Genomic DNA, 21513 nt, shown 5'->3' on the forward strand with positions numbered 1-21513 from the left:
TTGGATCATTTGAAAGAAATAGGCAGAAAGCTAAGTATGATGTGATTCTAAAAAACAATACAGTGTAGGAAAAGGTAAAAAGAATAATTATGTTATGCGAATGAGGTGCAAATGGAAGAAGTAACATAGAAAAATTATATGGGGAGGAGGGCTGGTAGTTCTGGAATCCTACTCATATTGGAATGGGTTAAAGAGAACGATATACCTATAACCTAGACAGGTATAAAAGTCTTCTAAATTTATAAAGAAATAAGAAGGGAATAGAATAGAATAAGGGTAGATGTATAAATGTGTAGATTAATGGGGATGGAATAAAGAGGAAAAGAAAAGACAGGGGGAGAGTATAAGGAAGGTATCTTTGGAAGGGGGTAATTACGTAATAGTGAGACAAGGTAACATGTAGAAGTAAAGCAGGGGATCAGCAGAGACAGGAAATAAGATATACACACAAATACAGTAATAATGATTAGGAATAAAGCATATTAGAAAAAGTAAGAGTAATAATCATTTATCTCAAAGTTAAAGCTAAAATATATTTAATCTTCAAAAGAGAAAAATAGGAAAACTGCACTATGTTAGTTATATATAAACCAATATTGTTTGACTATTTAAAATAATTAGATACTATAAGGTTGGAATATTGCTTTGGTATAGGAAATAAATGATGAGGTGGTGGTTTTAGAAAAATATGGAAAGACTTGGATTTATGAAGGAGGATGTTATCCACCTTTAGAGAAACAAAGGAAAACAAGTATAGTATGGCCCTACAGAGATATACATGTATGTATGTGTGTATATACACACATACATATGTGTATATATGTGTGTATATATGTGTAAATATTTCAGAAAACAGCAACATGAAAAATCCTAAAGTTAAGATCACTTCCTGAAAAAGATCCCAAAATGAAAACTTCTAGGAATATTATAGCCAAACTTCAAAACTCTCAGGTCAAAGGGAAAACACTTCAAGTTACCGGAAAGTAACAACATCATGGAGCCACAGTTAAGATCAACAAAATGTAGCAACTTCTTTGTTAGAGGAGTGAAGGGCATAGAATATGATATTCCAGAGGGCAAAGGAACTTAGATTACAGCTAAGAATTACCCATTCAGCAAAACTGAATTTTCAGAGAATTCAGAGAAAATGGATATTTAATGAATCAGAAAACTTTCAAGCATTCTTGTTGAAAAGACCAGAGCTAAATAGAAATTTTGGCATTTAAAACATAAGACTCCAGAGAAGCATAAAAAAGTAAACATAAAAGAGTACTCAATAGGGAGGATTTCCTGAGTAGGAAAATGATACATATAACTCCTAAGAACTTTATTATTACTAGATTACTAGATTAAAAGATGATTACATGGCATGGATATGAGTTATACTGAAATAATCTCCAAAAAAGAGAGTAAAAAAGAAGGATGCATTGGAAGAAGAGAGAAAGAGGTAAGATAAAGGAAATTTTCTCACTAAAAAAAGAAGCATAAAAGAAAGAGCTTTTACAAAGGAAAGAAAATGGGGATGGGTCATTTGTAAATAGAAATATAACTTGCCCAATAGGGAATAGGTAAGGAGGGGCATAGGGCAAAAAGTGTTGGGGAGGGAAATGATAAAAGGTAGGGCAAATTAAGGGAAAAGCAGTGGTTAGAAGCAAAATATAGATTTTTGAGGAGGGAGAGGATAAGAAACAAGAAAATGGGTTGCAGGGAAATACACAATAATCATAAATGTGAATTAAATAGGATAAGCTCACCCTTAAAATGGAAGCAGATAGCAGAATAGATTAGAAAACAGAATCTAACAGCATGTTATTTACAAGAGACATACTTGAAACAGAAAGATATACACAGAATTAAAATGAAGAATATTCATTCTTCAGAACAGAATAAAATATGCTGCTGAACCAAAAGAAGGCAAAGGTAATAATTATGACTTCAGACAAAGCAAAAGCAAAAATAGACCTAATTAAAAAGAATAATCAAGGAAGCCACATTTCTCTAGAAAAGTACCACGGACAATGAATTACTATCAAAAAGTTTTACAGTTTCTCTGATAAAGGCTTTATTTCTTAATATATACTGAATATAAAACTAAATCAGGTTTATAAAAAATAAAAGCCATTCCCTAACTGATAAATGATCCAAGATATGAACAAATTTATATCAAAAAGAAGGAATCAAAGCTGTTTATAATCATAGGAAAAAATTTCCAGATCACTGATTAGAGAATGGCAAATACAAATAACTGTGAAGTATCAGCTCACCTATCAGAAATGACAAAAGCTACAAGGGATAAAGGAAAAATAGGTACACTAATGAATTGTTGGTGAAGTAGTGAATTGGTCCTGCCATTCTGGACAATTTGAAACTGTGCCTAAAAGGCTATTAAATTATGCATAACCTTTGACCCAGTAATATCAATATCACAGCTATATTACAAAGAGATCAAAGAAGAAGGAAAAGAACCCTTATGTACAAAAATATTTATAGCAACTCTTTTTGTATTGGTGAAGAATTAGAAATTAAGGAGATACCCATCAGTTGGGGCATGGTTGAATAAGTTGTTGCATTTGATTGTGATGGATTACTATTGTGCTATGAGAAAGGCAGCAGGTGAGATTCAGAAAAACATGCTAAGTGCAAAGTGAAGTGAGAAGAATCAGATCATTGTGCATAGAAACAGCAACATTGTAATGATGATCAACTGTGAGAGACTTGGCTACTCTGATCAATACAGTCATCCAAGACAGTCCAAAGGACTCCTGATGAAAAAATGCTTTCTACCTTCAGAGAGAGAACTGATGAACTCAAACAGAAGTATGATTTTTTTCCTTGTTTTTTTAATGAGACTAATATGGAAATGTTTTGCATGATTTCATATGTATAATCGATATTGTGTTGCTTGCCTTATTAGTGGATGGGGAGGAGAGGCGGGAGAAAAGGAGAGAATTTGGAACTCAAAATTTAAAAAAAAGAATGTTAAAAATTAAATAAGGCATTTTTAAAAAATAATGAGAATCTTTTGATCACATCTATATTAGCAAAATTGTGAACAACTAAATGAACTAAACTGGCAATTTGCATAATTTTAACATATCTTTGTCATATGCTACATAGTAAATCCATTTTAACTCAGGAATTTTGGTAGCATATGTCTACAAAAATAAATGTTTTTAACTGGGTTATTTGTCCAGTGGCAGAGGCTCTGATGAAAAGGTTTGAGATAGATCCATCCCAAATAGCTACTACCTACCCCTTTTAATTTAAAAAAAAAATCGCTTCCCATTTCCCTTATTTTTATATAGGGTCTTTCCCTCACAGATGAATTCTTTTCTTTTTAAATAGGTAAAAGAGGTCATTCTTTGCCTCATTTCTTATCTAGCCTTAATCACTGACTAGATGTTGCCTCGAGAAACTGAGACCTGAGACAGACCTTAGCTTAAAAAAGCCAAGATCTCCTGCTATATATCTGGAGCTATCTCTAGTCCTGATTTATATTTTGCCACTGGACTGAGATGGCTCCATCAGAGAGAATGAAGCCAGTGACTTTACACAGCCCTCCTTTATTTAAATCCAATTTACTTTCAAGTCATGGCATCACCTTCCTGATGTCATGGCCCTCTTCAAGAATGAAAGATAAATAACAACAACCTTCATATTATGTATCTCTTGGCCATTTCTATCCAGACAAATATAAATAAAATTTATTTGTGAATAGGGAAATTCAATCATGATGGATCCGAACTAGAAGAATAAGGAAGAAGCCACCCAAAAGAATTTACATTCACATTTGCTTCTCAATTAGATTTGATAGGTGTCAGTCTCTCAGTATCAGTAATAATCTGTACCAAAATGTGTATTTTTTCCATTCTCATCAGAGCTCTCCCCTGTTTTGATAACTTAAGCATAGAATAGGAACCATTATGGTTAATAGCATTGTTTTCTCATTTTAAATTATATTACATCAAATTCATTCCAAAGAGACTCAAAGTACCTTCTGTTTAAAAATATCTCCTCCAACTACTTTATCATCTGAAATTCCACCATTCCTTGGTTATAACAAATGTTTTCTTTTAAAATATAAATATATATACTTACTGGACAGATGACATAGTAAGCTACTGTCATGGGAAATCTCAATATGAATTAGTTTCTAAAGCTATTTTCATCCTGACAGGTGAGATTCAGAAACTAAAGGAATGGGAGTTTTAATGAGATACAAAAAAAAAAAGGAAGAAGAAAGTAATTATGGATTGTGAGGCAGGTTGGGGATAGCAGCACTTGGGCAGACACGTACTAGGATTCAGGAAAGAAGGACACAGAAAGAGGTAGCTGTGAAAGTACCAAACTCTTAAAGATTTTTCAGAGATGACTCAGATTCTATTGAGCTGAAGATCAGACTTGTGGCTAATATTAATATAACTTTAAGCATATAAACCTGTTGAGCTTCCAATTTTGGTCCTGTTAAAATGTTCTGGAATAAAAGATTGGCAAGTTAACAAAAAAAAATGCTTAGAAAGTAGAACACATTTCTCCTACCTAATATCATCACTTAATATTTCAAGTTTCCTCACAAGGCTACAAAATGGATTTGGGTTTATGATTATATTACTGAATATATATTATTAACATTTAATCTGAAATAACCTTACATGCATGAACATGAATAGCATCATACCCCCATCTAGCTCAGTATTCAGTTTAGCAGTGATAAAAAAAGGAAGTATCATGGTTCAGCATAAGAATGAACACTTTTTTTTTCTCCTTTTTTAAAAAAATTTTAATAGCTTTGTATTTACAAGATATATGCATGGGTAATTTTAAAGCATTGACAATTGCCAAACCTTTTGTTTCAATTTTTCCCCTCCTTCCCCCCACCCTTTCCCCTAGATGGCAGGATGACCAATACATGTTAAATATATTAAAGTATAAATTAAATACAAAATAAGTATACATGTCTAAACCGTTATTTTGCTGTAAAAAAAATAGGACTCTGAAATATTGTACAATTAGCCTTGAAGGAAATCAAAAATGCAGGTGGGCAAAAATATAGTGATTGGGAATTCAATGTAATGGTTCTTAGTCATCTCCCAGAGTTCTTTTGCTGGGTGTAGCTGGTTCAGTTCATTACTGCTCCATTGGAACTGATTTGGTTCATCCCATTGCTGAAGATGGCCAGGTCCATCAGAATTGACCATCATATAGTATTGTTGTTGAAGTATATAATGATCTCTTGGGCCTGCTCGTTTCACTCAGCATCAGTTCGTGTAAGTCTCTCCAGGCCTTTCTGAAATCATCCTGCTGGTCATTTCTTACCGAACAACAATATTCCATAACATTCATATACCACAATTTATTCAGCCATTCTCCAATTGATGGGCATCTACTCAGTTTCCACTGAGCCACTACAAAGAGGGCTGCCACAAATAAGAATGAACACTTTCAAAAGAAAAAAAGCATGTGCTATGTGTGCCCATATGATATGTTCCCAGTCACTGAGAATTAATAAGGGTAATGCAAATTCAAACATCACTAAGGTTGCATCTCACAACCCACAAATTTGCAAAGATGACAAAATAGTGAGAATCGTCAATGTTGGAGGAGATATGAAAAGATACACACATTAAGATACAGTTAGTAGAGCTATGAATTGATCTACCTATTCTGGAAATACTGAAATTATGTGAGAAAAATGGCTGAACCAGACATTGCCTTTAACACAGAGATCTCACTACTGGGCACATTCCCCATTGAGATGAAAGGTGCCATAGAGAGTATGTGAGTCCTTATAGTAGGAAGCAAAGTTGATGACCATTGGCTGAGAAATAGTCAAGTAAATTGTGATATGGAAATGTAACAGAATAATATGCAATAAGAAATAACTGCCAGAAGAAACTGGAAACTTAGTGGATGCCCATCAGTTGGAGAATATTTGAATAAGTTGTGGTATATTATGCTATGGAATATTATTGTTCTATGAGAAATGATCAGCAGGATGATTTTAGAGAGGCCTGGAGAGACTTACATGAACTGATGCTGAGTGAAATGAGCAAAACCAGATCTTTATACACAGCAACAAAAAGACTATACAATGATAATTCTGATGGACATGGCTCTCTTCAACAATGAGATGTTTCAGATCAGTTCCAATGATCTTGTGATGGAGAGGGCCATACACCCAGAGAGAGGACTATGGGAACTGTGTGTGGATCACAACATTGCATTCTCATTCTTTTTGTTGTTGTTGGCTTGCATTTTATTTTCTTCATCAATTTCTTTTCTGGTTTGATTTGATTTTTCTTGTACAGCAAGATAATTGTATAAATACGTATGCATATATTGGATTTAACATATATTTCTACTATGTTTAACATATATTGGACTACTTGCCATCTAGGGACGGGGGTGGGAGAAGGGAGGGAAACTGAAACACAAGGTTTTGCAAGGGTTAATGTTCTAGAATTATCTATGCGTGTTTTGAAAAATAAAAAGCTGTGATTAAAAAAAGAATTGCCAAGGAAGAATTCAAAGGGGAAACAAAATGATTTGTATAAACTGATGCAGGATGAACTAAGCAGAACCTAAAGAATGTGACTAATAATGACTATAACAAATATATATGAAAATTTCATTACAAGGGAACCAGAGACTGAGTACCAAGAGAAATCATGATGATCCTAAACAACAAGTAATAACACTTATCTCTCCTTTCAGCAGAAAAGGATAGGAGACCATTAGGGAATAATATGGTATTTGTGATGCTGATACTCCTTCAGGTGTTTTCTTAACTGTTTTTCTTTGTTATGAAGGAGAGTTCAATTCTGAAGAAAAAGAGAGCAGGGATTTAAGGAAAAAATAAGAGATCTTCCTACAACATCTAGGTTTCCTATAATAATTCACCATCAGTTATAGATCCACTCTCCATGAATTTTTCTGGACTTTTTTTTTGTTACCATTCTCAGAGGCAGCTAATTAAGTATAGTGAATAGAGCAGTAGGCTTGGAGTCAGGAGATCTGAGCTCAAACCTGGCCCCAGACATTGGATGTGTGACTGGGTAAGTCACTTAAATTCTGTTTGCCTTAGTTTCCTCTTCTGTAAAATGTAGATACCTTACAAGATTATCGTAAAGATCAAATGAAATATTTGTTTAAAAAAACACTACCACATGGGTAGAACTGGAAGATGAATGGATGCCCATCAATTGGAAAATAGTTGTGTAAACTGTGGTATATGAATGCTATGGAATATTATTGTTCTGTAAGAAATGACCAGCAGGATGAATACAGAGAGGCTTGGAGAGACTTTACATGAACTGATGCTGAGTGAAATGAGCAGAACCAGGAGATCGTTATATACCTCAACCACGATACTGTATGAGAATGTATTCTGATGGAAATGAATTTCTTCAACAAAGAGAAGATCTAATTTAGTTCCAATTGATCAATGATGGACAGAATCAGCTACACCCAGAGAAGGAACACTGGGAAATGAGTGTAAACTGTTTGCATTTTTGTTTTTCTTCTCAGGTTATTTTTTACCTTCTGAATCCAATTCTTCCTGTGCAACAAGAGAACTGTTTGGTTCTGCACACATATATTGTATCTAGGATATACTGTGACATATTTAACATGTATAAGACTGCCTGCCATCTATGGGAGGGGGTGAAGAAGGGAAAGGAAAAGTCGGAACAGAAGTGAGTGCAAGGGATAATGTTGTAAAACATTATCCATGCATATGTACTGTCAATAAAAAGTTATCAAAAAAAAAAAAAAAACACTACCACAGTGTTACTACACTGTGTCACATAAATGTCACATAGTAGATGATATGTAGATGATAATAAATGCTTGTTTCTCCACCCCTTCCCTCTCAGCCTAATATATATATATATATACATACATATATAAATACATTACATATACTGTGTATATATATGTGTGTATATATACATGTATAATGACTTTAGTACTCTTCTACAAAGTAATACTCTGTACCAAACTTATTTTTCTAGCTTCAAGGAATAACCCCTAGATATAGTCATCCAGGATTTGTTAATTAAGCCAATTTATCATCCCCTTGGCCATGTCTTTAATGATTTTATGGATCTCTCAATTTTCATCTTTTCAGGGAAGAGTCTTAATCTTCTTAGTTGATTTTTACAACTAACTCCATTAATCCCTTTAGCTTTCCTTCTGGGGACTTTATCTAGTTTCATTGTATTTCTTAAGGGACAATAGCCAAAAACATACATACTGTCCTAGATGTAGAAGAAAGCCCTGATTTGCTGATCTGGGTACTATCCCCTGTTGATATATGTACTCTGGACCCTGGCTGAGTTACATGTGCCTTGATGAAAAAAATTACAAAGAAACTCTTAATTGCTTCTTAGTGATTGATAGCTTTTGTTAAAGATAACTGGCAAAGGAAGGGGCTTTTCTGAAATAGCATCTTGCCCCTTCCCCAAAAAAAGCTCCCATGACCCCATCTATAAGAAGACTTATAAAAGTGGTTCCTCCATTCTCTTTTGAATTTCTGTTCTAGCACTTTCTCTCCCTTGGACTCCTGGCAAGAGGAAGAGATATCTTTCCTCCCTCCTGACAGTGGTCCATAGTAGGCACATAATACCTGCCTCAATAGGCCTCGATTTTCTGGCCACCACCTTTCTGTTTTCCAGTCTGAGCACAGAGCAGAGACTGGCTATCCTGAGGAATGGATGTTTCCAGCTGTGGTGACCCCCAAGTGGGTACCAGCTGTCCAGAAGACAGCAGAGTCCATAACAGCATGCTTCTCAGAGAAGAAGGGCATTGCTGTCACAGGAGTGCATTAACAAATATATTAACATGAATTATAGAAGTTTGCTCCCAAAAAACCCAGTTCACTCAGTGTATTTCCCTCTTCACCCATCGTCCCTTTGTGGAACAACTTGACTCTTATTTTATATTCATCTGAGAAAGTGCAAACCAACTAACTCATATGGCCCAGTTTTCCTAGCTGGTTAGGGTCTGCCTGGTTAGGTCCTTCAACTACATCGTCGTTGTTTGTCTTTTGTTCTCCAAGAGAACATCAGGGACATGAAACCATGACAAATATGTGAATTAGATTTAAGTGAGGAAGGGCTGGGCAAGGTCACCTGCCTTTTTCCCCTCCAGAGCCATCTGGGTCCAGTGGCCAGATAGACACCACTGGAAATGGCCCTGGATGCAATGGGAGACCTTGGCCAAGGTCTTCAACAAGTTTCAGTCTGATTGAGCTTGCATCCAATTAACTATTGTAATGCTTCACAGGAAGGCAAGAGGATGCAGCCAGGGACCCTAGATCCTGCTTCAGAACTAAGCAAATGTATGTGTCTCTTCTGCAAGCCCTGTTGCCAATTGGGGTAGAAGGGAAGAGAGAAGAGAAATCCCTTCCCCCTTTTTGCTAAAAGTCCAAGAAGAGAGAAAGTCTTGGAACAAAATTTCAGAAAATAAGGGAAGAACTGGGCGTTTTTCTTACAGACTACAAATGGAGAAGATTCCTTCTCAAGATTCTTGCCACTGCCTCCACCTCTCAGTAGCCAGTTATCTTCAATGAAACCCAATCCCAGGGATATAATTAGGAATTCACGTCTTCTTAGCAAAGGGCCACAGTTTATCCTCAATTTCATAAGAGGTGTCTGTCTCAGTTCAGTAAATCAAGAGTTCTCCTAATCTCCCTTGCTTGCATATACATATGAGTGCTTTCTTTCCCAAAGTGGATCCCTACTATTTTCGTTATTTAATAGATTGCTTGGTAATATTCTTTACCCCCCCCCCAAAAAAAAATAATCAGTCATCTGGTGACCAGATTTCAGGTTCATTTCTCTTCAGCCTTACTTCAGATTACATCCTCGAATGACAAACATGCAGTCTGTTGCAGAACCTATATTCAAAGCCTTTCCAGCATAGTAGAATCATTTTTGAGAACCTAAGGTTGCTTTACATGCCTTGATGAGACTTCTGGAGCATTTAAATGAAGAATGAATTTATATAAGGAGAAGATAATTTTGTTGACATTTTCCTTCATGATAATGCCTAGAATATTGTGGAGGGGAGAGTAAATGAGAAGGATATAAGGGCAGCTTCCTGGGTTACAACAACATATATAAGTGTCAGGTTTCAGGCTGCAATATATATCTCCATCATCCTATAGTTAATTTCACTCAATATTTAACTTGCATTTATTTACAATGAAAACACCAGCTGACACTTTTCTGTTCAACACAAACCTGTACAAAAGCATCCTAAAGCAATTCTCAACCATCTTGTGGATCCCTTTTTGTATCATTGTTCTTTATACACCCAGTCCTGCCTGTGGTTACTACCAATTCATGTTTCAGTGAGAACCAGCCCACTGGTTATAATGATCCAATCCCTATAAAATGGTCAAATTTAACACTGTGTAACAACAGTTTTTAACTTGGGGTTCATGAATCTCTGTATTTTTTTAAAAATCTTTTGATAATGTTCGATAAAATTGGTTTCCTTTATAATCCCATGTATTTTATTTTATATATTTTAAAAGATTCATCTGAGAAAAAGTCTATAAGATTGCCAAAAGGGTCAAATTTCAAAGTAGATAAATTGAGATTCCTTAATCATATTTTATACATAATTGTAAGAGTTTAAGGCAACAATATTGAGAACTTCAAAATCTGGGCCTTTGATGGTAAAGACTAGAAACTAGTTTAAATAAGGTTGCATAGAACAAAGAATCTATTCTCTGTTTATCATTCACACTCCCGGAACTAGCATTTGTGAAAATGGACAATTGGGGGAGTGTAGCTGCCTGGTCACATGAGACTTGTTTTCCCTTTAGTCTTCTGGAGGAGGATTCGGAGGAGGAGGGAGACTTATGCCGCATCTGTCAGATAGCTGGGGGTTCCCCCACCAACCCCTTGTTGGAGCCCTGCAGCTGTGTGGGAAGCCTGCAGTTTGTTCACCAGGAATGCCTCAAGAAGTGGTTGAAAGTGAAGATTACATCAGGTAGGTATGAGAGAGAGAGAGCAATCAATGTTCTGCAACAACATATGAGAAATACAGAAAGAGCATGTCAGCTTACCGATGGATGGTAGGTCTTGGAAGTAAACTTAGTCTTCCTTGCCATGAAGCACTCAGGGAAATAACGGTAGAGTTCTGTTTTCCTTGCTTAGAATTCTGACAAAAATACAGTCAGTAGAACATTCCAAACAGATATTCTTTACCAGGTTTATGAGAAAAGTAGGACTTGTAAACCGTGCAATATATATATATGAAAACATGCATAGATCACATTAGTAAAATGTCATAGGTGGTTTGAGGTGATAATGGGACAGGGTTGGCCAGAATGGGTTAAAACAGGAATCTAGTTGAGGTTAGGATTGAACAGATACAATAAATAGGCCGAGCTAGAAAGGAGAACAAGTGCCAAAGGTTAAGTGGGACTGGGAAAAGCAGACAGGAAGCAGAGCCCTGGGTACCCAAGTCTAAAGGTTTGGGAGAAAAACGAAGAAAGTCGGAAAAAAATAAAAATCCACAAAGCACACCTGAATATTGATGCTATTGTAAACAGCTTAGGCCTGTGCCAAAATGTAGGTTCATATTTCTACTGACCATGGGCAGAGGTCCTGAGCCTATTAACAAGCTGACAAATTCTTTCCTTGATTGAGGTAAGGCCTGTGAAGCTAGGGACTACTTCATAGGAAGTAGTGATTAGATGGTAAAGATGCCTCTGTTTCACACTTCCTCATCAGCTAAAAATACAGGAGGGCTTAGGAGCCAGGACAGATGACCTCTGATTGGGTAAGAATTATGATGTTTTGTTACATATAAATAAGTATATACACATTAAATTAAATTATTCATGCAAAATTCTGAAAACCAAAATCTCAGTATATTTTAAAGTAAATATTTTTTAAATGAATTAAATTTTTTCAGGAGTGAAAAGAGATATTGTTACAGTAAAAATAACTACTTTTCTAAATAATAATCTTTGACTGAATTCTGAATGAAAAAAATTCCACAATCAGAACTGAACTCTGATCCTTTGAATTAAATCAAGCAAGAACTTGGCTCAGAAAGGATCTGTGGAAGTAGTTGTAAGAAGAGTGTTAATTTGCTTTACTAAAAGATAATACATGTGCATATATGTACATTTGTAGTGCTTGTGTTTTATATGTAATATATATTATGAATATGTAGAATGTCATGACTATGCCATCCAAGGATTGAAAGAGATTTATGTATATCCATATCACTTAACAGCTCAGATCCTTGTGAGTCTGTGGAACCATGCCTAAATTCTGACCCTTTTCATGACCTTTTTGGCCATGAAAAGTCATTCATTCCTTCCTTAATTCTGTATAAACTTTTAAAAAAGTTTTTTTGGATCTCAAACATAAAATTGTAATAATCACTCTCATTACAAAGGAGGTTAGTAGATCTCATTTCAAGGTTAGCAAATTTGTATGGAAGGACATGTACATTATTATTTGGTATTACAATCGAACTTTAAACTTGATTTCATGCAAGTGCATACAAAACCCTATCTACAGTCATTGGTAACATATGATTCTTTATCTAAATTCAGGTGCTGAACTAGGGGCAGTGAAGACCTGTGAAATGTGTAAGCAGGGACTGATAGTTGACCTGGATGATTTTAATGTGAATGACTACTACAGAAAGCATCAACAGTCTCGGGTAAGATGTGCTCACTGGTCACTGTCATTCTGTTGTGGTCCTGTGGGCTTGTGATATCATTATGGGTAAATGACATATCACCACACACTGAAACCAACCGAACTTCAAGGCTGATAATCTGGTGACTTCCCTGAATTTCAAGAAACTCCAAAAACCTCGTTATGTTTGGAGCCTGAGAATTTCAGTTCATCTTACAACTTTGTACCTTGAAACAAAGACCTATAATGTAGCCCCTGGAGATAAGGAGGTAGCTTTTCTCTCCTCTCTGTAGATTAAAATGGGGTAAAGAAGAAGAAGCAATGCTTGCTTGACATATAGAGATTCCAAAAGGATTAGCTGGATTGTAGAATGCAACCCAAACTTCTTATAGAAAATGTTAAAAATATAAGATAATCAGTTGGCCAGTTGATGAACATTTATTAACCATATGCTAGATACTCTGCTAATGGCAATAGAAGCAAAAGAGATCAGGCTCTAAAAGTAGATAGTTCTTGTTTTGGAAATGAATTAATTCTTTGGGCATTAAGGAACCACTGACTGAATTGTAAATACAATTCTGGACTACTTTAATGGCAATTCTGAAGGTTAATTCATCTTCATTATGTGAATGGCTTACTCGCAACTTACAGTTAACTCACTAAACTATGAGGCATCTAGCAAGTCAATGAACTCAATGAACATGAACAACCACCAATGTCGTCGTCATTTAACACTAACTTCCCTCACAAAATAATTATGAATAATAGAAATACAATTTAAGTATTAATAATTTAGCTTGAATCTAGCTTATAGAGCAGTCATTTCAAATTGTGTATCAGTAACTTCCAATGAAAACTTTTTTTTTTTACAAAAGCAATCAAGAGTCAGAATGATATGTAACTTTAGGAGTTCATTTTTTTTGATCCTCAGGTCTGTAAGTAAAATATTATTACTAGTCTTCCAAATAGTTACTAAGAGTGAAGTTCATGAAATGTATTAAAATTTACAAAGCACTTTGTCATTTGATCTTTACAGATCTGTGAAATAATTACTATAAGCTTTATTATACCTATTTTCAAGATGAGGAGACTGACACTTAAAAATATTAAATGACTTGCCAATGACCACATAATTAATAAGTGTCAGAGGTGGGTTTTTAAATCCAAGTCTTCCTGATTGATAACATTCTCTCTACTTTGCCATGTCCATTGGGATTACCTCTTCAAAACAGACTTGAAAAGTTACCATAATGCCACAGCATTAAACATTTCAATTAAAAATTTAAATCAACTGAAATTCTTGAGTGACTATCATCTTTTCTCATGAACCTCTGATTATTATTATGAAGCAAGACAAAAACAGGAAGGCATATGCTCAGGTAAGGTTTATCTGACATGGATGCTGTCTAGATTAGGAGTTCAAATGGAAGAAGAATTCTCTATAGATAGTAAGGCCTTTCAAGTGCTACAAATGACATTTGATCTGATTGCATTAAATCCTGTACCACTACAGTGCCTCCTAAACAAGATCCATAATTATTCAAACAAAATTTAATCAGACTCACTATTCTAGAGAGGCAATTGAGTGGCACAGTAGATAGTGCCAGGCCTGAAGTCAGAAAGACTTATCTTTGTGAATTCAAATCTGACCTCAGACACTGACTAGCTGTGTGACCTGGGCAAGTCACTTAACCCTGTTTACCTCAGTTTCTTGATCTGTAAAATGAGCAGAAGGAAATGGTAAACTACTCCATTATCTTTTCCAAGACCCAAATGAGGTCACAAAGTCAGACTTGACTGAAACAACTGGATAACACCATACTAGAAAAATCAGGTGGATAAAGAATCGGTATTGACCCAAATATGGCATGAAATTAGATAGATAATTCATAGAGCAGGTTGCTTAATACATACTGGCACTGACCACAGATGGATGATGGAACTGGACCTAGAACTGAGCAGGAAGAGGAAAAATAATTGCACTTGAAAAATCCTATGGTTTTCAAGCTCCCTCAGGCTCTCCTGGAAACAAAACTTCCTAGTCCTCATGATGTTCTACAGCTTTGCATTATGAGTAGCTGAAGAATGAAAGTTAGGAGCTACCCAAAAAGCAGGAGAGAGGCCTGAGGAAGTCAAGGGCACTGCAGCACATTACTCATGAAGAATGGTGTAGGAGGGACATCTGAGGGGTATCTGAATGCCAAAAGAAGTGAGCTGGTTAGGGACTGAGAGTGAGGGCTCTGATAGAGCCTGCATTGCTGCTGGGAGACTGCCTTTAGTGCCAGGCCTGTCTGTAGGCTTTAGGGGGAGTGCTGGGAAGTATGGGAAGCAAGGGATTGGAGGAAGGGCCACAAAGTGACCCTTCACAAGGAAAAGAGATCCAACACATCAGCAGCCAACATCAGAGTCCCATAACCCCCGCTCCACCAAGAGGCTTGGGATTATGCAGGGGATAGAGGGCTGGCCCTTGGAGATTGGAAGACTCAGACACTAGCTGTGTGTCCCTGGCCAAGTCTCTTAACTTTACCTGCCTCAGTTTCCTTACATGTAAAATGGGGATAATGAGATAATGCCTTTAAAGTGCCTAACATATTAACCTGGTACATAATAGGTGGTTAATAAATGCTTGTTCTCTTCCCTGAACCAGTTGTGGCCACTTAACAGGCCTGGAGCTTCATTTTATAGCAACTGAAATAAGACTAATGAAGTGAATTGCCAATTAGCTTCCAGGTTTTGCAGTTTCTACTGCTACAACCTCTCTCACCTGCTGCCCCTTCTCTCTACTCACATAATCACCTCAGCTTACATCCTCATCACTTCCTGCCCAGATGGGCAGCCTCCTAATTAGTCTCCTGCCTCAAATCTTTCCCCACTACAGATGATCTTTCCTATAATTGCCCAAGTAATTTACCTTAATTACAGACCTGACTATGTCATGTCCCTACTTAATAAACTCCAGTGATTCCCCATTGCCTTCATCATAAAATATAAAATTCTTTCCAGTACTCTCTGATTGAAGCATATTGTCCCCTCTATTCCTCATGCACAGCATCCCATATACCATCCCCATGCCTTTGCATTGCCTCTCTTCCATGTCTATAATGCAGTCTTGTCATGGAGCCTCTCACTCCCTTCCCAATAGAGTTACATACCATTTTATTTATTTTTTTTAGTTTAAAACTTAAATACAAAATATCTACAAAATAGAAAAAAAAAGAAAAGAAAAAGAAACATTGCCATGTGCACAGCAGAACATAAGGATTGAAACTATGAAACAATTTTCATTTCAAGAAAGCCCATATAATAAATACTATGCGTTGTGTTCAGAACTATCCATCTTCTTTTTGCTTCCTTACAGGTTTTCTTTTGTTCTCTCTATGTACTTTTTTCTCTCTATTATTTTTTCCCCTCTGGATTCCTTCCCAGCTCCCCCAGGAAGGCTACAGTTAAGCACAGACATATTTATATATACATCCATATACATATATATACACACACATTTATATACATAGATAGCTATAGTTGTATACATATACACACACATATTCATATACATCCATGTAAGGCCTTACTTTCTCTGAAGGTAGATAACATCTTTCTTCATATGTCTTAACTTTACCAACTCATTCCGTTTACCTCAGCAATATTCCAACCTTATTCTACATAATTATTTTAAATAGTCTAAAACAATATTGATTAATATGACTGACATATAGCATAGTCACGATTTTCTATAAGAAGCCTTTCTGTTATCCCCAGCTAGGGCCTTCTCTCTCTAATGTTGACAAATCAGTTCAGTACTCTGTGTATTCCTGACTTAACAAAGGCATTTTTATATTTGTGTATACAAGGTGAGAATCAGACTGCGATGTGCAGTTCATTGATCAACAAGCATTTATTACACTTTCATTGTGTGCCAGGCGTTATAAGTTCCTGGCATGGAAAGAAAGGGGTAAAAACAGTCCCGCATTCAAGCAATTTACTTTCTAATGGGGAGACAAAATATACAAAACATGACACACGAGATAACTGCAGAGCATGTGGAAGGTGACCCTAGAGAAGATGTCACTTAGCTGAATTGGTTAACACTTGAACTTTTAAAGAGGTCTCAAAGATATGTTCTCCAACCAAGTGGAGTAAAACTGCTCAATTTATTGTCTTAAAACAGTTTATATGTCTAAAAAACATCCTTTCTTATGTTCTGCTCTGTACATGGCAATGTTTCTTTTTCTTTTCTTCTTTTTCTATTTTGTAGACATTTTGTATTTAAATTTTAAACTAAAAAAAAATAAAATAGTATGTGACTCTAATGGGAAGGGAGTGAGAGGCTCCACAAGGAGACTGCATTATAGACATGGAAGAGGAGACCCAAGTTAAAAATAGAGATGGCACAGAATTTTTAAAAAATTAATAGGGGTAATAATAATGCTGGCAGAGGAAAGCACAAAGTTAGGAACTTATTTGAAGGCATGAGTTTTGGAACCCAGGGCTGAAAAGATTTTAGGAGCAGGTATTGCAAGCTGAGCACTTTGCACTATTCTGCCTAGGGACTATTATTTTCTATAGAAACATATTTACAGGCCTTTGCAATGATGTCAGTCTCTTCAAAGCAAGGATTATTAATTAGGAGTCTGTGGATATAAATCTATGAACTTAGAAGGAAAAATGTATATCTTCCTTTTCACTAGCCTCTAATTGAAAATTTACATTTCCTATGATTATGAATATAGTGCACAAACCACAGTAGTATCAGGCTCCACCAGATTGCCAAAAGAATGACACAAAGAAGGTTAAGTATCTTTTCAACAAATCTTTTTTAAGAACAACCACAAAAAGTAAATCTAGAGTCCTGATTCCACTTTTTGTCCTTTTTTAAGCAAAAAACAATTATCTTTGATCTAAGATCCTTTTTCACAATGTATAGCTAGCATTCTTAGCTGTGGACAGGTCAAGGACCTCTTAAAGAATTGAGAGAATAAAGACATGTTTGCTCCATGGAAGGATAAAAGTAGTAATAACATTCAAAACTAGGATAAAAGATACAGCGATGCAACCCAAAGCTCACCATCACCAAGGCCTAGCTCTCTGCTCTCACAATTGGACCAAACTTTCTCCTCATTCAGAATCTTCATGCAATCAACCCATCAGCTATGTTTGTATTCAAATAATACAATCAGCTTGCCAGGGAAGTCAAGGTAGTAGGTATAATGAAGCTGTCCTATTAGGGCGTGGATCTCTCTCCTCACTTAGAACAAAATCTATCTAATCTCTGTGACAGTCATAGGTATGAAACAAGGAGAACTGCCCTATCCCTTTTCAAGGTCCCTGTCTATCATTTGGTCCAATATAGTGTCTGGCAATTTGATGAGTGAAAGTGACAAATAGGTTCTGGATTCTATGTTCCAAAGTCGTCCTTGTTCTGGAGTGACTGTTTCTTTTCACTAGCAAATGATCCACTTACTTCTGAACTTGTGTACTCAAAGGTTAAAAAGACCCAGGCAGAGGGGAAAGTAAGGCTAATGGCTCCTTAGACATGGGACAACATTGAAGGGGCAGATTCCCATGGGAAGGCTATAACACTGCAGCTTTACTAGTGAGGAGAATCTGTCACAAGCTCTTCCTATATAATAGGGTATCAGGGAAATCTTATGCTAACAAACTTTTACCTGGACCCAAGCTCCAGGGTGAATGGGATGACTGAGTTCCTTTGGTTCTCTGGGCAAAGCATCTTATACCTGAAATATGGAAGACTGTCATTTCATTAGTGTCTTGCTATAATTCAAGACAATGTCATCAGTAACTAGTAAGGTCAGAAAGAGAATTGCCTGTAACATTTTACATGGAATAAATCCAGTTTTAATTTGAATAGTAAACATTATACTTGTGAGGACTAGGAATAAAACATCCATTTAAGTCCATTTTCAGCACACATTTTTAACTGTCTTATTAAATTTCTCTTTTGTCCTTCTATTTCTCTTAGAGGCTCAGGGTGATAGGGTCAGTAAAAATATTGTTGGATTTGCATTGTCTTTCTGATTTCTTTTATAATTTGTCCTGTAAAATGGGTACTTTTGTCACTGCTTATAGAGAAAAGGGTAATAAATCTAAAAATTCATTTTCTAAGAGTGTTACTATCTATTAACAGAAATCTGCTTTTCACATAGGATGAAATTCCACACATCCAGCATACGTATGTAACCACATTACTCTGTAATAACAATGTTAGGCACTTAAATGAATTTATATATTCATAAAAGGTCTTCACTCTGGCAGTGAGCTGTTCTTTTCATTCTTACAAGTTTGGGCTTGACATTGTAGGCTTATGTACTACTGTTAAGCCATTAGGGAAAAGATGGAGCAAGCCAATTTTTCTTCTTCTAATAATAATTTACCTTATCTTCTTGTGTGCCTTGTTTTGGTAGGTGTGAGCAACATAAAATTGTAATACCTCAGATACAACTTATGTATAAGAGATGCTTAATGTAAAAAGTGTGTTACAAATTCCAAATAGTTTTCTCAATTTCTAGGGCTTAATCTTGAAAGGTAGCAATAACCTCAAGACTGATGAAGGTAATATTGCTCCTAGGGTAGAAGGAATACAAAGAAAGGTGTGGTCAAAGAAAGGTGTGACATAGTCCTAATCTTAATGAATGAACTTGTCTCATGAGGCAAGTTACAGTGAGTTTGGCAAAGACCATATCTAGTATGTTTAGAGGAAAAGTTATTCCAGCCCTGTACTCAAATCAATTTGGAGATGCATAGTAGTGGTAGTAAATTTACCAGTCTTCACCAGTCAGAGAACTTTATTCTAAGAAGGGAAAAAGGACATTGTTCTTCTTACAGGCTGTAACTGCCCCTTCTATGAAGTCTGGAGCCAAAAATCTCTGATCTTAAGCATTTAAAGACAAGCTTTCCCTAACCATGATCCTGAATAAAGGCCACAAATCCTTCTGGAACAACTGATTAATCCAACCTAATTTCACTTTATTCAAAGACTTTAATCTTGGGGCTTGTGGTCTGGCAGGTGGGAAATCTTCCCTTCATAACACTATCCACTTTCAACTCAGGGAAATATTACCTAGTATTCACCAGCCCCCTTGGTGTAAGGAATTGATGATTTGTTAACACAGATAATTTTAGGAGGATCAAAGAAAGATAATTAGTAAGTGCAGTTGGTTCTAGTGTCTACAATTAAAGCAGTGTGCAATTATCTTTACAGTTGACATATTGGGATTTGTTTACAGTTATAGCCTGCATGATACATGATGAACATTAGGGTTTAGGTTTCCAAGGTAAAATCTTCAATTCATTATTTAAGTAGTATAGTGAGTTTGATAATCTTCTGGGAACCTTCTGAATTTTCCTAGTTCTTATCAAACATACTATCTTGGTGTTCTTAAAGTACTGCCTGCTTATGGTATCAAATAGACTACTTAATAAAAAATACCTGTATATGTATCATCTTATATGATGAAAAGGGAAGGACCAAGAGAGAGACAGGACTCATATATATTTAGATTTTTATAAATAAATAATAAATAATAAACTAACTTAAACTAACTATATAACTAACTAATTAAACTAACTAAAATAAAATAAAAGTTATTAAATAAATAGTTATTAGTTTAAAACTAAACTAAACTAAACTATATAATAACTAAACTATAAATATTAAATAAAATAATAATAGTTTAATAAACTAACTTAAACTAACTATAAATATAATTGCATACTACTTTAATTATAACTGAACTTTTAATTCTTTTCAAAATTCTTGTGCTTTTTCCCCCCAAAACCAAATTAATTCTTACTATGCAAGAGTACATAATGAGCAGAATAGTATAATGAGTAGGCAGCTAGACCTGGGTTCAAGTCCTGCCTCTGATATTAACTGGTAACATGATTCTGAATAATTTTCTAAAACTAGATTGTTGTAGCCATCCTGGCTTGGTGGACGGTTTCTTCATCTGAGAATTTCTTATATTAATGAAACCACAGGTCCAATTACTATCCTGTGCATAATCATAACAGTATTTTCATTTTAAATATTTGAATTATCAATAGGCATCAAAGCACAATGACTCTCAGACAAATGTTTTGATGTGATAAAACAGGATGTGAATTTTTTCTGTTATATGTGCATTAGATTCCAAGCATCATTCCAAAGTGTTAATTGCACAGTTTTGTAACACTTCTCACAATCTCAGATTCTCATAATTGCTCAAAACTTAAATATATAGCATTAACATAAAATAATCTAACATAACTAACATAAAAATAATCTAACATAATTTAACATAACTAACACAAAACAACAGAATTTATTGCCATCAATCATATACTCTTAATTCATCTTAAATCATTAACCTGGGAAAAAAAACTCAACAGATTTCATGCATGCATCTTCCATTGTTGACATTCCATTTTACTCACTTGCAAAATACCAGCACTGAGTATTTCACAGATACAAAGGTATGGCACCATTTATTGTTCATCAGTTCATAACTTAGCCAGATATATACCTTAAATTCCTCAGTTCTAATGTTTCCCTATGATTTAAGCTTAGGTGAAGTTAGACTTGAAAAATTTTTAAGGACCTTTTCCCCCAACTCCCTAGAGATGAATTATCTCTTTTGAAAAGTGAATTTGATAAACATTAATCAATATGAACATTAATATCTATATAAGGAAGATAAATATGAGGATTGCATATGACATTATGGATCTCTTTATTATATAAGCTTGGGTTTTTCCAAATAGATAGCAGTACTAATCCCTTTGTTTGCATATCTATCCTTATGAATTTCCTTCTATTCTCTTTTGCCCATCAATATTGGGGTGC

At 35.4% G+C, this 21513-nt stretch overlaps 1 protein-coding gene across 10 annotated transcripts in view; it reads left to right on the forward strand.

Annotated features, from left to right (window-relative positions):
* The window catches only part of MARCHF10 (membrane associated ring-CH-type finger 10), a 214170-nt gene that overhangs the window by 133605 nt on the left and 59052 nt on the right, over positions 1-21513 (forward strand). For all 10 annotated transcript variants that reach the window (XR_004233832.1, XM_031965918.1, XM_031965919.1 and 7 more), the window contains 2 exons: positions 10835-11001; positions 12584-12693. Coding sequence is in view for 9 of the 10 variants with exons in the window: in XM_031965918.1 (XP_031821778.1) it covers positions 10835-11001; positions 12584-12693 (277 nt within the window). In the remaining variant the exon portion in view is untranslated. The remainder of the gene's footprint in view (positions 1-10834; positions 11002-12583; positions 12694-21513) is intronic.

Source organism: Sarcophilus harrisii, chromosome 4, assembly GCF_902635505.1.
Source record: "Sarcophilus harrisii chromosome 4, mSarHar1.11, whole genome shotgun sequence".
NCBI lineage: Eukaryota > Metazoa > Chordata > Mammalia > Dasyuromorphia > Dasyuridae > Sarcophilus > Sarcophilus harrisii.